Source organism: Dendropsophus ebraccatus, unplaced genomic scaffold (assembly GCF_027789765.1).
Source record: "Dendropsophus ebraccatus isolate aDenEbr1 unplaced genomic scaffold, aDenEbr1.pat pat_scaffold_885_ctg1, whole genome shotgun sequence".
Taxonomy (NCBI): Eukaryota; Metazoa; Chordata; class Amphibia; order Anura; family Hylidae; genus Dendropsophus; species Dendropsophus ebraccatus.
This window is the reverse complement of record NW_027210485.1, coordinates 34,780-54,892: the sequence shown is the minus strand read 5'-3', so window position 1 is coordinate 54,892 and position 20,113 is coordinate 34,780. Positions and strand designations below refer to the sequence as shown.

The following is a 20,113-nucleotide window of genomic DNA, read 5'->3' as shown; positions in this document are numbered from 1 at the left end:
TTACTGTGCCTCAGGGTTATTTATATCATTGTTGTATGTGTTTTATCCTGAAGCTAATATAATGGGTAGAGTGAATTCAGCCATTGCATCATGGGGCTGAGAGTCGGGGATCCTCTCATCTGCGTGGAATGTTAATCTGGTGTTATCCCACTGTTTGTGTAACTGGGAGCCCAGTCGGACTCTTTCATCACCCGTCAACTTCCTGCACATTATTTCTTTTACACTGTATTGTTCCGATGCTTTGTTTGTCTCTGTATGTTCCGATGCTTTGTTTGTCTCTGTATGTAAAGATTTGAATGAATATCGGTTAGAAAGTGTGTGCAGCTCCTTTTTTTAGTTTGTGCGACGTTAGGATGACCGCATTTCCCGTATATATTGTGGTATACGCTGGTGGGTCACACATTCTTACTAAGACAACATAATAAAGCAAAAACTTGTTACATGTAACCATAATCTGACAGAACAGGCCAATTCAGCAGATTATCGCTCCATGTTATAAAGACAACGATCACCCGATGAAAAATATCATTTGCTGATTGTGTCATCCTGCCTAAAATCACTTCATATAATAGCGATGCACAGCCAATGGCTGATGACACTGTAAGGAAAAGAATAAACATTATACATACCTGTACATGCTCCCTGGTGTTCTTCTCGCCTCTGCTCTCTGGGTGCAGCCGCCTCTGACACTTCTGGCCTTGTCTCTGAAGTGACAGACCGCTTAGCCAGTCACTGGCCGGGACGGGACAGCACCACAGCCAGTCATTGAGTAGCCTGCCACTTTAGAGCCTGCTCAGTAGTTCCAGCAGCGGCAGAAGCTAGAAGAACACTGGAAGCGCAGAGAGGTATGTATAACTGTATGTATGGAGAGGTATGTATATAGGGCTGCACGGACATCGCCAATGTGTAATACAACCCTTAGTGCCAGTTCACACGGAGTAAAACTGGCAGAATTCCGTGACACAACTCTCAGCCACGGAATGCTGCAAAAAATCTGTGTCATACAGGTTGTCTGTGGTTGTCTATTAGTGCTCTTGAACCTCCGCTCTCTGCGCCTCTCCAGTCGTAAGAATTTACATGTCAACTCTTACAAATTCATACATGTCAATTCCACCAGTTTTACTCTGTCTATCTATATTGATATTAATATATGTGTGTGTGTATGTATATATATATATATATATATATATATATAAAACATAAGATATGTAATAGATATGCAGATTATTGGTGTATGCTGTAAATGTAAAATAAAGTAAAGGGATTATTAATATCTTTAAATGGAAAACACCTTGTTTGTTACGTCTTGTATATGTAATGATATTTCTGGTTTTCCTTGACAGATTCACATTTATTCACTTGGAATGACCTTATACTGGGGAGCAGATTATAACGTACCTCAGAGTCAGGTAAATATACACTCAGAAATGTTCCTGCTATGACGACCTTTAATATCATCTGCAGGTAGAATGTAGAATCTTTTTCTGGAAGTAGCTAACACTTTCTTAAAGGTGTACACCGACGAAATGTTATTTATATGTACATTTCAAATCAGCTGGCATCAGGAAGTTATATTGTTTTGTAGTTTACTTCTATTTGAAAATCACAAGTCTTCCAGTACTTATCAGTTGCTGTATGTCCTGCAGGAAGTGGTGTTTTCTTTCCAGTCTGATACAGTGCTCTCTGTTGCCACCTCCGTCCAGAGCATCAGCAAATCCCTAAAGAAAAACTCTCCTGCTCTGTACAGGAGCAAAAAAAGGGATGAGAAAAACTGATGCATCTGTGTGCATCCGTTTTTCCATTGACTTCCATTTAAAAAAAAAACGGATGGAAACACATCCGTTTTTTTTTTACAATGGAAGTCAATGGACAAACAAATGCTATCAGTTATGCACACAATGCATCAGTTATGCACACAAATGCATCAGTTTTTCAGTTTTTTTTTTTTTTTTTTTTGCAAAAAGGATGAAAAAAAACGGATTGCAAGAACTTAGTGTGAACCCAGCTTCACAATGATTTAAACATAGAAGGCGTTAAATTATAGTATATTGCAAAACTGCTTGGATTAAAAAAAACATTTTTCCCGTGCCTCTTTCGGGTTGAGTATGTGTGATTTTTGTTTTCCTGCACTTGTTAAACTCATTGCAGCAATGTAGTGACTCTGTGTGATTGTAATGTACATGTATGCTTTGTTCTCTGCAGCCCATCAGACTGGGGGAACGCTTGAACAGTATTTTGCTGGATATGTGTGATGACAATTGTATCACCAGACTGACTACACGCACGGTTCTAGATGGTTGCAGCGCCTACATTCGCAACAGCAACTGTGCACCTTCCTTTTATTACATCAAACAGCTGGTAAAGCTCGTACTCGGCAGCTTAACTTGGGTGAGTTATGTGTAAAAAAAAAATTGGATTGATAAGGAAGGGAACAGGTTAGTGCCACCTCAGGATTTGGATACGGATCTCAGTAGTGTAGCCTCAAGTTTATTTCAGTATAAAGGTTATAAGGTTTTTTCACATTTCTATTCTTGGAATTTTTCTTTTTGTTTTTATCTACTTTTTTTTTTTTATTCCGTTTTGTACAAGTGCTTGTTTCTTGTTTTGTTTTGTTTTTTGTGAAAAAAGTTATTTTTAATACCATTATTTTGCAATACATATAGCTTATGACTAACTTCTATAAGGGTACAATCACACTTACCGGATCCGCTGCGTATTTTCTGCTGCGGATTCGCAGCAGATTTCATTTAACCCTTAGGGGACACAGCCAGTTTTCATTTTTGCGTTTTCGTTTTTCCCTCCTCGTGTATATAAGGCCATAGCGCCTGCATTTTTCCACCTAGAGACCCAAATGAGCCCTTATTTTTTGCGCAACTAATTGTACTTTGCTAAGGCAGATGTAATTTTTGCTTAAAATGTGCCGGGAAACCAGAAAAAAATTATATGTGTGGTGAAATTGAAAAAAAAAACGCATTTCTTTTATTTGGGGGAAATGTGTTTTTACGCCATTCGCCCTGGGGTAAAACTGACTTGTTATGCATGTTCCTCAAGTCGTTACGATTAAAACGATATGTAACATGTATAACTTATATTGTATCTGATGGCCTGTATAAAATTCAAACCGTTGTTAACCAATATACGTTCCTTAAAATCGCTCCATTCCCGGGCTTATAGCGCTTTTATCCTTTGGTCTATGGGTCTGTGTGAGGTGTCATTTTTTGCGCCATGATGTGATCTTTCTATCGGTACCTTGATTGCGCATATATGACTTTTTGATCGCTTTTTATTACAATTATTCTGGATTTGATGCGACCAAAAATGCGCAATTTTGCACTTTGGGATTTTTTTGCGCTGACGCCGTTTACCGTGTGAGATCAGGAATGTGATTAATTAATAGTTCGGGCGATTACGCACGCGGCGATAGCAAACATGTTTGTTTATTAATGAATTTATTTATTTTTATTTATAAAATGGGGAAAGGGGGGTGATTCAGACTTTTATTAGGGGAGGGGATTTTGTGTTATTAAAAATACTTTTTTCTTTTACTTTAGACATATACTAGAAGCCCCCCTGGGGGGCTTCTAGTATATGCACTCTGATCTCTCATAGAGATCCATGCAGTATAGTTATACTGCATGAATCCATGAGATCGGTGTTCTATTACTTTTGGCTGCTGCAGCCAAAAGCAATAGAATGCCGAGCCGGGATCAGCGCCATTACGGAGCAGACCCCGGCCCGGTATGGATGCAGGGATCGCCCCCCCGCAATCGCGCCGCAGGGGGGCGATCCCCCCACTAGACCACCAGGGATGTATAACCGCAAGTATTTAGAAGCAGCTGTCAACTTTGACAGCTGCTTCTAAGTACTTAATTAGCGGGCACGGCGATCGGACCGTGCCCGCTAATAGCCGCGAGCCCGGGCTACACGCGGCACCCGGGATCGCGGCAGTTCAGAGGGTGGTCGCCGCGCGACCCCCCTCTGAACTCCCATAGCGGCACGAGGACGTTCAATAACGTCCTGGTGCAGCTATGGGTTAAATAACTGAACTCAAATTTTATGGTGCAGATTTGATGCTGTGTTCAGTTATTTAACCCTTTGAGGACCAGGCCCAAAATGACCCAGTGGACCGCGCAAATTTTGATCTTAGTGTTTCCGTTTTTCCCTCCTCCCCTTCTAAGAGCTCCAGCACTTTCAGTTTTTTATCTACAGGCCATGTAAGTGCTTATTTGTTACAGGAATAGTTGTACTTTGTAATGGCGTCTTTCATTTTACCATAACATGTATGATGGAATCCCAAATATATTATTTATGAAGATATAAATTGGTGAAATCGCAAAAAAGAATGCAATATGGTAACGTTTGGGGGGTTCCTGTGTCTACGTAATGCACTATATGGTAACAGCGACATGACACTATTATTCTATAGGTCAGTCCGAACACAACCATATGCAGGTTTACACAGATTCTCTGATGTTATATATTTTTTTTAAATGAAATCCTTTTTTTTGGCAATTAATTATAAATAAAATAGCCCTATTGTGACGCTTATAACGTTTTTATTTTTTCACCTACGGGGCTGTATGGGGTGTCATTTTTTCCGCCATGATCTCTAGTTTTTATTAATACCATATTTGTGAAGATCGGACGTTTTGATCACTTTTTATTAATTTTTTTATATATATAATGTAACATAAAATCGGTAATCCCGCGCACTTTTTTCCCTCTTTTCGTGTACGCCGTTTACCATTCGCAATGACGCTTGTTATATTTTAATAGATCGGACAATTACGCACGCTACGGTATATTATATGTTTATCTATTTATTTATTTTTATATGTTTTATTTATATAATGGGAAAGGGGGGTGATTTCAACTTTTATTGGGGGAGGGGTTTTGGGGTTGTGTGTTAGTGTTTTTAACTTTTTTTTTTTTTTTACACATTTGAAGTCCCTTTGGGGGACTTGTACATACATTAGTCTGATTTCTACACTGATGAATGCTATGCCATAGGCATAGCATTGATCAGTGTTATCGGCGATCTGCTCATTGAGCCTGCCTGTGCAGGCTTAGAGTAGCAGATCGCCGATCGGACCGCATGGAGGCAGGTGAGAGACCTCCGGCAGTCCGTTTTACCGATCGGGACCCCCGCAGTCACACTGCGGGGGTCCCGATCGGTAAGTGACAGGGGACTCCCCCTGTCACTTACACTTAAACACTTACACTTACACTTTAAGGGGTTAGTGACACGCGGCAGCGCGATCGCTGCAGCGTGTCATTACCGGTGAGGTCCCGGCTGCTCACTGCAGCCGGCCCCCACCTGCTATGAAGCGCACTCCGCTCCGGAGCACGCTTCATAGCGAGAGAAACACACAGGGCGTACAGTTACGCCCTAGGTCGTCTGGGGACAGACTTCCATGGCGTAACTATACGCCCTGGGTCGTCTAGGGGTTAAAGCGTAACTGTCATGGTTTTTTTTTATTGCAGAAATCAGTAGTATAAGCGATTTTAAGAAACTCTGTAATAGGTTTTATCAGCCAAAAAAGCCTCCTTCTGTACTCAAGAATCAATCTCCCAGCCTCCCCCCCTGACTTCTTATCTGTGCATTATCAGGCAAACACGTCTTCATTACAGAGAAGCCAGTGAAGACGGGCTCTGCTCTCTCCATTGTAAGCCTATGAAGGGGGGAGGGGCTGAGGGAGATGAGGGAACAGGAAGAGGTGACATGAAGGTCAGCTGTTTGTAGACTCTCTGGGCACCTAAAACGCTGGATTCAGGTTTCAGAAAGGTCAGTGCTTATCTATGAACTTACTGAGAGAAGATTGCAGGATGTTGTGCTTTGCAGAAATCCTCCGTGCTCAGTCACTCCTAACAGCCCCTCCCCTCTCCATAGCCACATAATGGAGACAGAAATCCTGCTGCTTCTGCAGCGAGGGGGGAGGCTGGGAGATTGCTTTTATAGTACAGAAGGAAACTCTTTTAGTACATAAAACCTATTACAGAGTTTCTTAACCCCTAGACGACCCTGGACGTAGGGTTACGTCATGGAAGTCTGTCCCCAGAGGACCCATGACGTAACTCTACGTCCTGGGTGTTTCTCCCACTATGAAGCGCACTCCGGAGCGGAGCGGGCTTCATAGGAGGTGGGGGCCGGCTGCAATCAGCAGCCGGGACCTCGCCGGTAATGACACGCTGCAGCGATCGCGCTGCCGCGTGTCACTAACCCCTTAAACGCCGCGACGTGTAAGTGACAGGGGGAGTCCCCTGTCACTTACCGGTCGGGACCCCCACAGTGTGATTGCGGGGGTCCCGATCGTTGAAACGGACCGCCGGAGGTCTCTTACCTGCCTCCGTGCGGTCAGATCGGCGATCTGCTACACTGAGCCTGCACAGGCAGGCTCAATGAGCAGAGCGCCGATAACACTGATCAATGCTATGCCGATGGCATAGCAATGGTCAGTGTAAAAATCAAACTAGTGAATGTAAAAGTCCTCCAAAGGGACTTCAAATGTGTAAAAAAAAAAAAAAAAGTTAAAAACACTAACACACTACCCCAAAACCCCTCCCCTAATAAAAGTTGAAATCACCCCCCTTTCCCATTATATAAATACAACATATAAAAATAAATAAATAGATAAACATATAATATACCGTAGCGTGCGTAATTGTCCGATCTATTAAAATATAACAAGCGTCATTGTGATCGGTAAACGGCGTACACGAAAAGAGGGGAAAAAGTGCGCAGATTACCGATTTTATGCTACATTATATATTAAAAAAATCAATAAAAAGTGATCAAAACGTCCGATCTTCACAAATATGGTATTAATAAAAACTAGAGATCATGGCGGAAAAAATGACACCCCATACAGCCCCGTAGGTGAAAAAATAAAACCGTTATAAGCGTCACAATAGGCCCATTTTATTAATATTTAATTGCCAAAAAAAAATACATATATAACATTAGAGAATCTGTGTAACCTGCATACGTGCATATTGTGTTGGGGCTGACCTATAGAATAATAGTATCATGTCGCTGTTACCATATAGTGTATTGTGTAGACACAGGAACCCCCCAAACGTTACCATATTGCATTCTTTTTTACGATTTCACCTATTTATATCTTCATAAATAATATATTTGGAATTCCGTCATACATTTTATGGTAAAATGAATGACGCCATTACAAAGTACAACTATTCCTGTAACAAACAAGCACTTACATGGCTTGTATGGCTGAGAGTGCTAGAGCTCTTAGAAGGGGAGGAGGGAAAAACGAAAACACTAAGATCAAAATTTGCACGGTCCACTGGGTCATTTTGGGCCTGGTCCTCAAAGGGTTAAAATCGCTTGTACTGTTGATATTTAATGTTTTCAGAAAAATGACCCTGAAATGACAATTTAAATTAAATCTGCTGCGGATCCGCAGCAGAAAATCAGCTGCGGATTTGGTAAGTGTGAACGTACCATTAAAGGGAATCTGTCAGCTCTATATTCGACTCGGAGCTGCTGACAGGGACATAAAACACAAACACATACCTGTCTCTTAAAGGGGTGCTCCAACTAAACCGTTATCCACAGGTTAAGGGAACAAGTAAGAGGTTGCGGGGGGTCCGACCTCCGTGCCCCTCAACGACCTCCAGATCTGTCCCCAGCCTCTTTGTTTCGAAGACAGTCGAGGTTTGGCATGCGACCCGTGCCAATCTCTTAATTATCCCCTATCCTAGTAAGCTTTCATCAGTGAACCCCCTTAAGTGATGGCTGTTTACAAATGTATCAAATCAAATTTTTTTTGAGGCTCAAGTGTCAAAGAGGCGGTGCTGAGCTGCATCATGCATATCCTCCCTCCCTGCCCCTCGCTGCCCTACATGATTGATCTGCAAGGTTTGGCTTCCAGCACAGAGCCTTGTAGTTGAATCTGACAGGCAGGGAGGTGGCATGCATACTGCAGCTCAGAACAGCCTCTGTGACTCTCTAGCTTGGAAGTGAAGCAGGATTGGCCTATTATGATGTTCCTGCCGAGGGCAGCATAGTAGGGGCACAGACATAATATAGGGGCAGACGGCCTTGTTCACGCAGTAGACCTGGCTGTGGCAATCATGCAGGCCCTTGATTTCTGCCCCTGTCGATCTGATATTGAAGGCAAGCCAGCTATATCGGTAATAAGAAAAACACATTCAACACATATGATCACATAGAAACAGCATTACGTTTCTTATATCCTTACAAATTCTAGATATGAAATTGTTGCTTTTGTAGTTCTGATAGCAGTTTGTTTTTCCTTTATAGATGGATCAGGCGGGAAATAAGATGAATGAACCAGATCGCAGCCAAGCAATCCGTGACAGACTCCGAGGGAAAGGTCTGCCCTCAGGTTTGTGCAGTTCTTATGGTAAAGTTATTTTGGATGTTTTTGAGCAGGATAATTGATGTTTCTGTAGTTTCATTTTACCTGTTCACTGATTTAGCTTTGATGTACAGTACATTTGACTTTGTTATAGTTAAGACCCTTTGGTTTAAAGTACCAAAAAGTTATATAGATTTGTAAATTACTTCTATTTAGGAATCTCTGTTTTCATCAGCTGCTGTATGTCCTCCAGGAAGTGGTGTATTCTCTCCAGTCTGACACAGTGCTCTCTGCTGCCACCTCTGTCCGTGACAGGAACTGTCCAAAGTAGGAAAGGTTGTCTATGGGGATTTGCTACTGCTCTGGACAGTTCCTGACATGGACAGAGGTGGCAGCAGAGAGCACTGTGTCAGACTGAAAAGAATACACTACTTCCTGCAGGACATACAGCAGCTGATAAATACTGGACGACTGGAAGTTTTCAAATGGAAGTAATTTACAAATCTGTATAACTTTCCGGTACCAGTTTATTTAAATTTGAGTACCACTTTAACTGACTAACAGGTATATCTGCTTCTATTTATTTAAATCAATCTTATACTGTGCCTGATTTTACCCTAAATGACTTAACATAGCTTTTCATTTACTAGTTTTGTGACTCCCGTCAAGTATCTAATTTGAAATCTGTCCTCTGTACCATATTTCCAATTTGGATTTTTCTGTATGTTTTTTGTATACCAAAATGACAAAAAAAACAACAACAACAAAAAAAACTTTAAAACAGTTGACTCCTCTTATCCCCTTTTCATACGCTCTTTTAACGTGTACGCACTCTCATCTCTAGGAGGAGGGAAGAGCTGCTAACTAGAGATGAGTAAACCTCGAGGACGGTCGGGTTCATCTGAATTAGAGCGGATGTTATTTTATTACCAATGGCTAAAAAAGTTGGATGCGTCCATGTGTCCATGTTTTCCTCCCTAGGGCTGCATCCAACCTTCACTTTCACTCTAACAATTCAGCCTCTCTGCTCAACATACATATATAGTATATTTGCCATCCAGTGTGCAGAGGCCACTGCCACTGCATGCAATGTTCTTTAGGCTGCGTTCACACTACGTATATTTCAGTCAATATACGTATATTTCAGTCAGTATATATCAGTCAGTATTGCAAACAAAACCAGGAGTGGATTAAAAACACAGAAAGGATCTGTTCACACAATGTTGAAATTGAGTGGATGGCCGCCATTTAATGGCAAATATTTGCTGTTATTTTAGAACAACGGCTGTTATATTGAAATGATGGCCGTTATTTACTGTTATATGGCGGCCATCCACTCAATTTCAATGTGGACATATGTGTCCAGTGTGGACATAGCCTTAAACCGTAAATCCAGGCTGGATTGCAAATATACTAGATGGTTCATTGGCCCTACCATTTCAGCCTATGGGGCAATGAATGGGATGCGGAATGAAAAAGATCCAACTTGTGGTATCTGGTGTCCCCATCCTTTCCCATCACGGAAATATGTGAACCCGGCCTTATTATACTTTATTACTTTACTGTCAGCTGTAGATATTGTATATTGTAGAGATTGATTGTTTAAATAGGACCGGAGCTTTATGTATCAGGAAGTGGTGGAGCAGATAACATCAAGTCACTGCGAAGACTTCATTACCCAAACCCTGACTGAGAACCAGCAGATTGCCTTACAGAGAAACAGGCACAATAGCCTTATAGGACTCTGTGTATGTTTGAACAGGCTGTTAGTAGGAAAATGCCTTTATAAACATTATAGCAGTCATTTTAAAGGGTTAAATAGTATTCTTGACTGTAGCCTGTTCCTTGAAATACATTCTTAGGGTATTCTTAGAATTTACATGAGAAATCTGATGCATGAGGAGTATTCTCATTGACTGGGGGCTCATCCATGGCTCTTTCATGCCAGATATGTACTTTGTAATATAACTTAAATAAAATAATTTTTATGTTCATATTCACTTCTGTTGACTGGCAGTAGAAGGGGGCGACACAGCCTGCTCTGCTGTCATCAATTGTGCCTAGATAGCCCTGTAGTCCCAGGTTACAGCGAAGTAAAGCCTGCAGCCCCTGAGTAGTTAGGAGTCACTGGTTGTCCTCAGGCCTAGTTAGGGGACATTTGCATACGGCACAGGAAATACTTTACCAAGGACCACAGACTAGCCAAGTGGGCCACCAGATGGGCATCGCTGGTGTACACCACTGGTAGCTTTCAGATACCTAGAACACTGTATACAGTATATAATAATATTATAATATGAACTTTATATTGCAGTTTTTCCTTTTTATATTAGCTTGAGAGCTTTATTTTCAGATTAGTGGGTAACTGGTGAACACCCCACACTGAACATTACACATTGTGGGTTTTTCAGCTGCATCTAAGAACAAGAAAGTGAAACTGAGTGTTATGTTCTTTATTAGATTCGCTTAAGTTTTCTTTAAGGTTTTTTGAGCGGCACTGAAAACATGTCTAATATTGTTTCTTGCCAGTTGCATCCTTACATAAAGAATAAAAGTACGTAATAAAAAATTGCTATGAACAAGCCCTTAAAATGATTGTTTTCTTATTTGTCTATTGAAAGTTTGAGCCAACAGTTGCTATTGTAAAATTAGAAAAAACACTGGGGTGGGGGGGTTATTTCCTAAAACTGTACAGTCTTAACGTGACTCTGTACCCACAATCTGACCCCCCAAACCACTTGTACCTTCATATAGCTGCTTTTAATCCAAGATCTGTCCTGGGGTCCGTTTGTCAGGTGATGCAGTTATTGTCCTAAAAAACTACTTTTAAACTTGCAGCCCCATGTCCTACGGGCGTGGCTTAGAATATCTGTGCCCTAACTTTGCACCACCCCTCCATCTCTCCTCCCCACCCTCTTCATCATTAGGAATGCCACTGGAACATTTTCTCCTGTCTGAATATTGCTCAGGTGCCTTAATGATCCAGCCAATGTGCCGTGCTGACACAGTGGGGAATAGGAGACAATCTGCCTGGAGCATTCCTAATGATGAGGAGGGATGGAGAGGTGGTGCCAGCCTAATGCATACACAATCCAGGCCACACCCGTAGGGCTCGGGGCTGCAAGTTTAAAAGTTGTTTTTTAGGACAATAATGCATTACCTGCCAAACGGACCCCAGGACAGATCTTGGATTAAAAGCAGCTATCCGAAGGTACAAGTGGTTGGGGGGGGTCAGATTGTGGGTACAGAGTAACTTTTAAATGTATTCGATTTATAAAAGCTCAAAACTGACGCACCTGTAGACTCTCTAGTCTAAGTTTACACCAACTACACTAAACATTACTTTAGAATCATGTGCCAAAAGTTTGGCACATTTAGTTCACTCCCCAATTTAATTGAAGTCATGTCCCTTCTAATATGTCACAGACAAGGCTAAAGAAGTGCTGAAAACATATAATGAATGTTGTGCAAGTCTGTTTTTTTTATTTCATATTTATTTTCTTGAAAATGGTGCCCTAAACAAACTAGTTGCTGAACATTACAAGAACGGAGCTAGGAAGCTAAACATGGATACCTAGTGACTGTACATTACACAATAATATTATATCCATCTGAGCTGTTTGAAAATCTATAGATTTTACTATATTTTAAACCTTACACTGTGGGAACTTTATGGGAAAAACATCCGAATGCTCCAGAGGAATTGTGGCTTCATGTCCTGTGGAAATTGTAGACTGTATGAGACACAGAAACACTGTTTCAGGATGTGGTTTCTCACCTTATTTCTTGCTCTGATAACATTACTCATTAGTCCACGGTGTCCGGTGTGATCTTTGGAAATTAATTTCGAACTCTGAAGACAAAAACCATCTTGCGTTATTCTAAGCGAATGGAACAGTTTATATTAAATTCATGAGCCTGTATCGTCTTCGAGGAAGTCAGAATAAAGGAACCTAAAGGATACAACACAATTGGTGTCACATTGTGGCTGTTTCCCTGATTGGTCAATGCAACTTTTTTGTTGTCATGGTAATTTTTTATTATTTTTGGTATACGGATGATATACTTGGGTAAACCTAAGATCCCTATTCATACCAATGTAAAATAATCCTTACCAGTGCTCCAAGGACTGCATACTAACCCATAATGTCAAAGAATTTGGACTCTTTTTCTGTATATTCTGCCTAAAATACTGCAACCATTTTAATTTTTTCTACTTATTTTTTTCCCCATGCTGCAATGACTTTTTTTACCCTTCAATTTTCAGGATGCTCCATAGAACATGAAGTCAGTGGTAATACAGTTTACCAGCAGAACTTTCTCAACCGAGGCCTCAGCAAGTCAATGGGTTTTCTCGCCTTTAAAGATCAAGACGGAGACGACGGTTTTCCGTCTTTAGAACTCGGCTCCGCTTACGAGGATACGGCAAAATCGCATCACGCGTATGACCAGCTTCAGTCTAACCATTTAGAAAGAAAACTCAGCGAACGTAGTCAAAGGAAGAAAAACTGGGCCTCCTCCTTCGACGTGTCGTCTCTGTCCAGCCACGGTACGGAGAGAGTGTCTGCCGTAAACCCCTACAAACGGAATATATCGGAAACTTTGAATGGACGAACCGTGTCAAAAATGAGGGACCTCAGGCAGTTGAGTGAAGCCGGTGATGTTTTTGGCAAACAAAAAATTGACCAAGTAAAACATGGACCAGAAGTGCCAACCTCTGTTGCAATTTCAAGTGCCTTGGAAAGAATTCGAGAAAAGAAGAAAAAACTACAAATACTGAGAGACGCCATGAACATAGAAGGTTAGTCCCACTGAATCTTAGTTTGTTTGTTTTTTTTGGTCCTTCCACTTGGCATGAATATTGCTGTTTTCCCAAAAAGTGGTGAAAATAGAAACATTGAAGATTGTTGGCAGAAAAAAAGTCTGCCCTATACATTATTTCCTTTTTATCTTAGTAAAGTTGAATGTTTATGCTGGACATACTTACATACCAACCACATCTGCTGGAAGTTTGTTCCTAGCATCTACTACTCTTTCAGTGAAATAATGTTTATTCATATTGTTTCTAATCATTTCCCATCTAACCTCCCACTGTGCCCCTCAGATTGTTCTCATATTCAGTTTCCTATTAAAACACTTCCCTCCTGAGTCTTGTTTAACACTAATTTTCTATAAAGGTTTTGTTCCTGTCCCTCTTTTCCCTTCTTTCCTCCAGACTATATGGATTTAGTTCTTTTGGATCTTTCTTGAAAAAGACAAACCATGCTTTCTTCCACATATTAAATGTCTCTATTCCACTTAGCCCTGGGCTTAACTATTTTTTTTTTCTTTAGTACTTTTTGTTGCTGATTTATAAATTCTAATTTAAGGGGTACTCCATCAAAAAATTATTTTAAATCAACTGATGTCAGGAAGTTATATTGATTTTTAATTTACTGCTATTTAAAAATCCCAAGTCTTCCAGTACTTATCAGCTGCTGTATGTCCTGCAGGAAGTGGTGTATTCTCTCCAGTCTGACACAGTGCTCTCTGCTGCCATCGCTGTCCATGTCTGGAACTGTCCAGAGCAGTAGCAAATCTCCATAGAAAACCTCTCCTGCTCTGGACAGTTGTGGAAACAGAAAGTACTGTGTTAGACTGGAAAGAATACACCACTTCCTGCAGGACATACAGCAGCTGATAAGTACTGGAAGACTCGAAATTCTTAAATAGAAGTCATTTGCAAATCTAAATAACTTTCTCAAACAAGTTTGATTTTAAAGAGAAAAAAAATTGCCTGAGCTCCCCTTAAATAAATTGGTGTCTTTATATGTCTAAAGGTTCTACGATTAAAACGTACTTGTCCCCTATCTACCATATAGAGGACAAGTAGATTGTGGCGGGTCTGGGGGCATTTCTGTCTAAATATCTTCCTACAAGATACCTTGCTTTTAGCTGCAGGGGGTATCTGGTTACAGGGGCAGTGTATTTGGGTACATGGGGCATTATTATTACTGGTAAAGAGGTTGTTAGTGAATGATCACAGGGAGCATTGTTACTGGAAACAGAGGAATTATTATTTGGTATGGGGGCTGCATTATTAAAGGGGTAGTGCGGCATTTTCGTTTTTCCACTTAATTAACACACATTACAAAGTTATATAACTTTATAATGTGTGTTATTAAGCGGTCTGGCGCCGTCCTCCCCCCCCCCCCCCCCTCCTCTTTATAACCGATTGCACCCTTTGCAGTACTAAGCTGGAACATCTCATCACATGGGGGTATTTGGCTTGAAGAGGTTGAGAAACGCTGCCCTAGGACATCCAGGTTACACCTAGGGCTGGGCGGTATACCGCAAAAATACCGATACCGTCACTGGCGTCGGTTAACCGACCTCAACTGAGCCAGGACGGTATCTGCGGTATTTTTGTGTTTCCAAAAGAGCTTCTGCACGCAGTCGCGGCCCGGCGTGAGCGCTGCACGTTATGTGCAGGGACGCCGGAATCAGAGCGGGAGGTGGAGGAGCAGCAGGGCCCAGGTGAGAATGCCCGAGTGCACAGCCCTCCCCCCGCATCCGTCCAGTGTGAGCGCCCGCCCTCCCCCTGTCCCATCCGGCGTCCCTGCACACACAGGACATTAACGTGCAGCGCTCGCCGGGAGGGGGAGTTGGGGGAGCGGCACCAGTCCTGTCCGAGCGCCCTTCTCCTCCTGCCGGCGAGCGCTGCACGTTATGTCCTGTGTGTGCAGGGACGCCGGTGTGCGCGCGGGAAGTGGAGGAGCAGCAGGGTCCAGGGGAGAATGTTCCTGAGTGATCCTGTCCTGTCCGGCGTCCCTGCACACACATTACATTAACATGTGCAGCGCTCGCCGGCCGGAGGAGAAGGGCGCTCGGACAGGACTGGTGCCGGTCCCCCCCCTCCTCCCGGCGAGCGCTGCACGTTAATGTCATGTGTGTGCAGGGACGCCGGTCAGATCTCAAGGTGGAGGAGCATATGCATGCAGCTCCCTGTGTACCCAGCCACCCCTGCCCGCCCCCCTGTGTGCCCAGCCACCCCTGCCCGCCCCCCTGTGTGCCCAGCCACCCCTGCCCGCCCCCCTGTGTACCCAGCCACCCCTGCCCGCCCCCCTGTGTGCCCAGCCACCCCTGCCCGCCCCCCTGTGTGCCCAGCCACCCCTGCCCGCCCCCCCTGTGTGCCCAGCCACCCCTGCCCGCCCCCCTGTGTGCCCAGCCACCCCTGCCCGCCCCCTGTGTACCCAGCCACCCCTGCCCGCCCCCCTGTGTACCCAGCCACCCCTGCCCGCCCCCCTGTGTGCCCAGCCACCCCTGCCCGCCCCCCTGTGTGCCCAGCCACCCCTGCCCGCCCCCCTGTGTGCCCAGCCAGCCCTGCCCGCCCCCCTGTGTGCCCAGCCAGCCCTGCCCGCCCCCCTGTGTGCCCAGCCAGCCCTGCCCGCCCCCCTGTGTGCCCAGCCAGCCCTGCCCGCCCCCCTGTGTACCCAGCCACCCCTGCCCGCCCCCCTGTGTACCCAGCCACCCCTGCCCGCCCCCCTGTGTACCCAGCCACCCCTGCCCGCCCCCCTGTGTACCCAGCCACCCCTGCCCGCCCCCCTGTGTGCCCAGCCACCCCTGCCCGCCCCCCTGTGTGCCCAGCCACCCCTGCCCGCCCCCCTGTGTGCCCAGCCACCCCTGCCCGCCCCCCTGTGTGCCCAGCCACCCCTGCCCGCCCCCCTGTGTGCCCAGCCAGCCCTGCCCGCCCCCCTGTGTGCCCAGCCACCCCTGCCCGCCCCCCTGTGTACCCAGCCACCCCTGCCCGCCCCCCCTGTGTACCCAGCCACCCCTGCCCGCCCCCCTGTGTACCCAGCCACCCCTGCCCCGCCCCCCTGTGTACCCAGCCACCCCTGCCCGCCCCCCTGTGTACCCAGCCACCCCTGCCCGCCCCCCTGTGTACCCAGCCACCCCTGCCCGCCCCCCTGTGTACCCAGCCACCCCTGCCCGCCCCCCCTGTGTACCCAGCCACCCCTGCCCGCCCCCCTGTGTACCCAGCCACCCCTGCCCGCCCCCCTGTGTACCCAGCCACCCCTGCCCGCCCCCCTGTGTACCCAGCCACCCCTGCCCGCCCCCCTGTGTACCCAGCCACCCCTGCCCGCCCCCCTGTGTACCCAGCCACCCCTGCCCGCCCCCCTGTGTACCCAGCCACCCCTGCCCGCCCCCCTGTGTACCCAGCCACCCCTGCCCCGCCCCCCTGTGTACCCATCCCCCCCTGCCCGCCCCCCTGTGTACCCAGCCACCCCTGCCCGCCCCCCCTGTGTACCCAGCCACCCCTGCCCGCCCCCCTGTGTACCCAGCCACCCCTGCCCGCCCCCCTGTGTACCCAGCCACCCCTGCCCGCCCCCCCTGTGTACCCAGCCACCCCTGCCCGCCCCCCTGTGTACCCAGCCACCCCTGCCCGCCCCCCTGTGTACCCAGCCACCCCTGCCCGCCCCCCTGTGTACCCAGCCACCCCTGCCCGCCCCCCTGTGTACCCAGCCACCCCTGCCGCCCCCCTGTGTACCCAGCCACCCCTGCCCGCCCCCCTGTGTACCCAGCCACCCCTGCCCGCCCCCCTGTGTACCCAGCCACCCCTGCCCGCCCCCCTGTGTACCCAGCCACCCCTGCCCGCCCCCCTGTGTACCCATCCACCCCTGCGGGCCCACCTGTGTACCCATCCACCCCTGCGGGCCCACCTGTGTACCCATCCACCCCTGCCCGCTCCCCTGTGTACCCATCCACCCTTGCCGGCCCCCCTGTGTACCCATCCACCCTTGCCGGACCCCCTGTGTACCCATCCACCCCTGCCGGCCCCCCCTGTGTACCCATCCACCCCTGCTGCCCCCCTGTGTACCCATCCACCCCTGCCCGCTCCCCTGTGTACACCCCTGCCCACCTCCCCGTAGAGAAGATAGATAGATAGGAGATAGATAGATAGATAGATAGGAGATAGATAGATAGATAGATAGATAGATAGATAGATAGATAGGAGATAGATAGATAGATAGATAGGAGATAGATAGATAGATAGATAGATAGGAGATAGATAGATAGATAGATAGATAGATAGATAGGAGATAGATAGATAGATAGATAGGAGATAGATAGATAGATAGATAGATAGATAGTAGATAGATAGTAGATAGGAGATAGATAGATAGATAGATAGATAGGAGATAGATAGATAGATAGGAGATAGATAGATAGATAGATAGGAGATAGGAGATAGATAGATAGGAGATATAGGAGATAGATAGATAGATAGATAGAAGATAGGAGATAGATAGATACATAGATAGATAGGAGATAGATGATAGATAGATAGATAGATAGATAGATAGGAAATAGATGATAGATAGATAGATAGATAGATAGATAGATAGATAGATAGATAGATAGGAGATAGATAGATAGATATAGATAAAGCAGCAAGAGTCCGCAGCACACCAGCATGTAGTGAAGAGTGGTTCATTCCATCAAATAAGGTGCAGGATACGACGTTTCAATTCACTCCAGAATCATTTTCAAGCATGCTTATCTCTTCACTATATGCTGGTGTGCTGCGGACTCTTGCTGCTTTGTATTTTGGGACCCCTGCCAAAGGCCTTTCTGTGTTCAGCACCCTCTACTTCAGCCTTGGATGTGCGTCTGTCACGAACGATAGATCGATATCTTTACAGCGTGTCAGTGCAGTGCCATCTACAGCCCCCTATAATGTACGTCCCTGTACTGTCACCTGTATATACTATATATATACCCATCATACATACTGTATATACCCATCATATATACTCTGGGTACCTATAGTACATAGCTATATACCTGTATATACACGTCCTGTAGTGTGCACATAGCTGTATACCTGTATATACACGTCCTGTAGTGTGCACATAGCTGTATACCTGTATATACATGTCCTGTAGTGTGTACCTAGCTTGGGTTGCTGCTCATTGAGTTACTGTACTTTTTTTAACTTTATTGAAACAAACTATCCCCAGTTTGGCACGGCCGAGTGGGTGTGGCCTGTAAAAGGGGTGTGGCTTACAAAGGGGGCGTGTCATAGTTATCGTCCAATTATCGTTACCGCAGCTACATATGCGATAAACCGCGATATTGATTTAGGCCAATATCGCCCAGCCCTAGTTACACCCCTGCCTATTAAAATGATCAGATGAGGAATGTAATTGGCTATGGTAATATAATGTATTTTTAGTTCATACAATTTAAAGGGGTTGTCCAATGATTTTAGTTTTCTTTTAAATCAACTGGTTTTAGAAAGTTACATTGATTTGTAAATTCTATTTAAAGCGAATGTACCATCAGGTACATTGCTTTGCTTTGGTTTTTTTCCTTTAACGTATTGATACCGGCTCAGCATGGAGAACTGGGGGCAGGCCTGCTGGGTCCAGTGTAACGAACCTCTGTGATGCGGCTCCATTAGAATCAATAACTGAGGGGAGGGGAGATCGTCACACTGGGGGCCGTGCTTCGTGCATGGGTACCGGGCAGCCGTAAAAAAAAAAAAAGGACCACATCACCAGTATCCTCACTCAATCCGTTAATGTAAAAAAAAAAAAAAATCAATGTACCTGATGGTACATTGACTTTAAAAATCTCAAGTCTTCCAGTACTTATCAGCTGCTATATGTCCTGACATAGTGTTCTATGCTGCCACCTCTTTCCATGTCAGGAACTGTCCAGAGCAGCAGCAAATCCCCATAGAAAACCTCTCCTGCTCAGGACAGTTTCTGTCTTGGACAGAGGGGGCAGCAGAGAGCACTGTGTCATACTGGAAAGAATACGCCACTTCCTGCAGGGCATACAGCAGCTAATGAGTACTAGAAGACTTGATATTTTTAAATAGAAGTAAATTACAAATCTATATAACTTTCTGAAACCAGTTGATTTGAAAGAACAAAGAGTATCCCTTTAAAGCAGCCATATTTGACAGTTTTTGCTTTTATTTAGGTCAAACAAGGTAAAACCAGAAGAAAATCCTAAAATGAGTAGAAATACTTTTTTAGACTAGTCCATCCAACCCTAGTGCTTGATGGGAGGGTATTGTTTACTTATTTGAATGATTTGTACTTTTGCATTATAACACTGAATTCCGATTACAAATCCCTCCTCACAATTGGCCGGGCTGCCTCTGTGCTGCTCTGTCAGCCGTGCTCGTCTTCTGCTGATGGGATGTACATCTGTTGTTTGTCATGAATGACGTGCCAACAACTGCACCCAATTCCGACCAAATAAAAAAAAAATCCTACACACCATATTCAGTTTGTTCACAGCTATCCTTTGTGTCATTTGCAGCAGTCTGCATAGAATAGTTTCAGTCCATCTCAAGCATATAGTGATTATTAGGCCATTCTATAGATGCTATATGTAGGCCTTTTTTCTGGTTGACAAATGAATGTACAGTCACATTAAATGGATGTCACAAGCATAAGAGTTATGTATGTGTCATAAGCAGCTGGTACCCACTGTAATATACACTGGACATGCCACTGCAAAAAGCTTTGCCTGTCCCGGCATGATGGGAGTTGTAGTTTTGCAACAACTGGAGAGCCAAGGTTCCCTACCCCTGTATTAGGCTGTTAATGAAATTTTAGCTTGAAACAAAGTTCCTCAGTGAGGTTAAAAATAATAAAATAGGGGTACTCCGGTAAAAATCTTTTTATTTTAAATCAATTGGTTTTAGAAAGTTATATATATATATATATTTGTAATTTACTTTTATTTAAAAATCTCAAGTCTTCCCATAC

At 44.8% G+C, this 20,113-nt stretch overlaps 1 protein-coding gene across 1 annotated transcript in view; it reads left to right on the top strand.

The window, feature by feature from the left end:
- Nucleotides 1-1,345: 1,345 nt before the first annotated feature.
- LOC138780863 (tyrosine-protein phosphatase non-receptor type 13-like) overlaps nt 1,346-20,113 on the top strand; it is a gene marked incomplete at its 3' end in the record, with an annotated part of 52,837 nt that continues 34,069 nt past the window's right edge. The window contains 4 exon segments of the mRNA XM_069956744.1: nt 1,346-1,409; nt 2,203-2,388; nt 8,288-8,372; nt 12,613-13,146. Of these exon segments, the coding sequence (XP_069812845.1) occupies nt 1,365-1,409; nt 2,203-2,388; nt 8,288-8,372; nt 12,613-13,146 (850 nt within the window).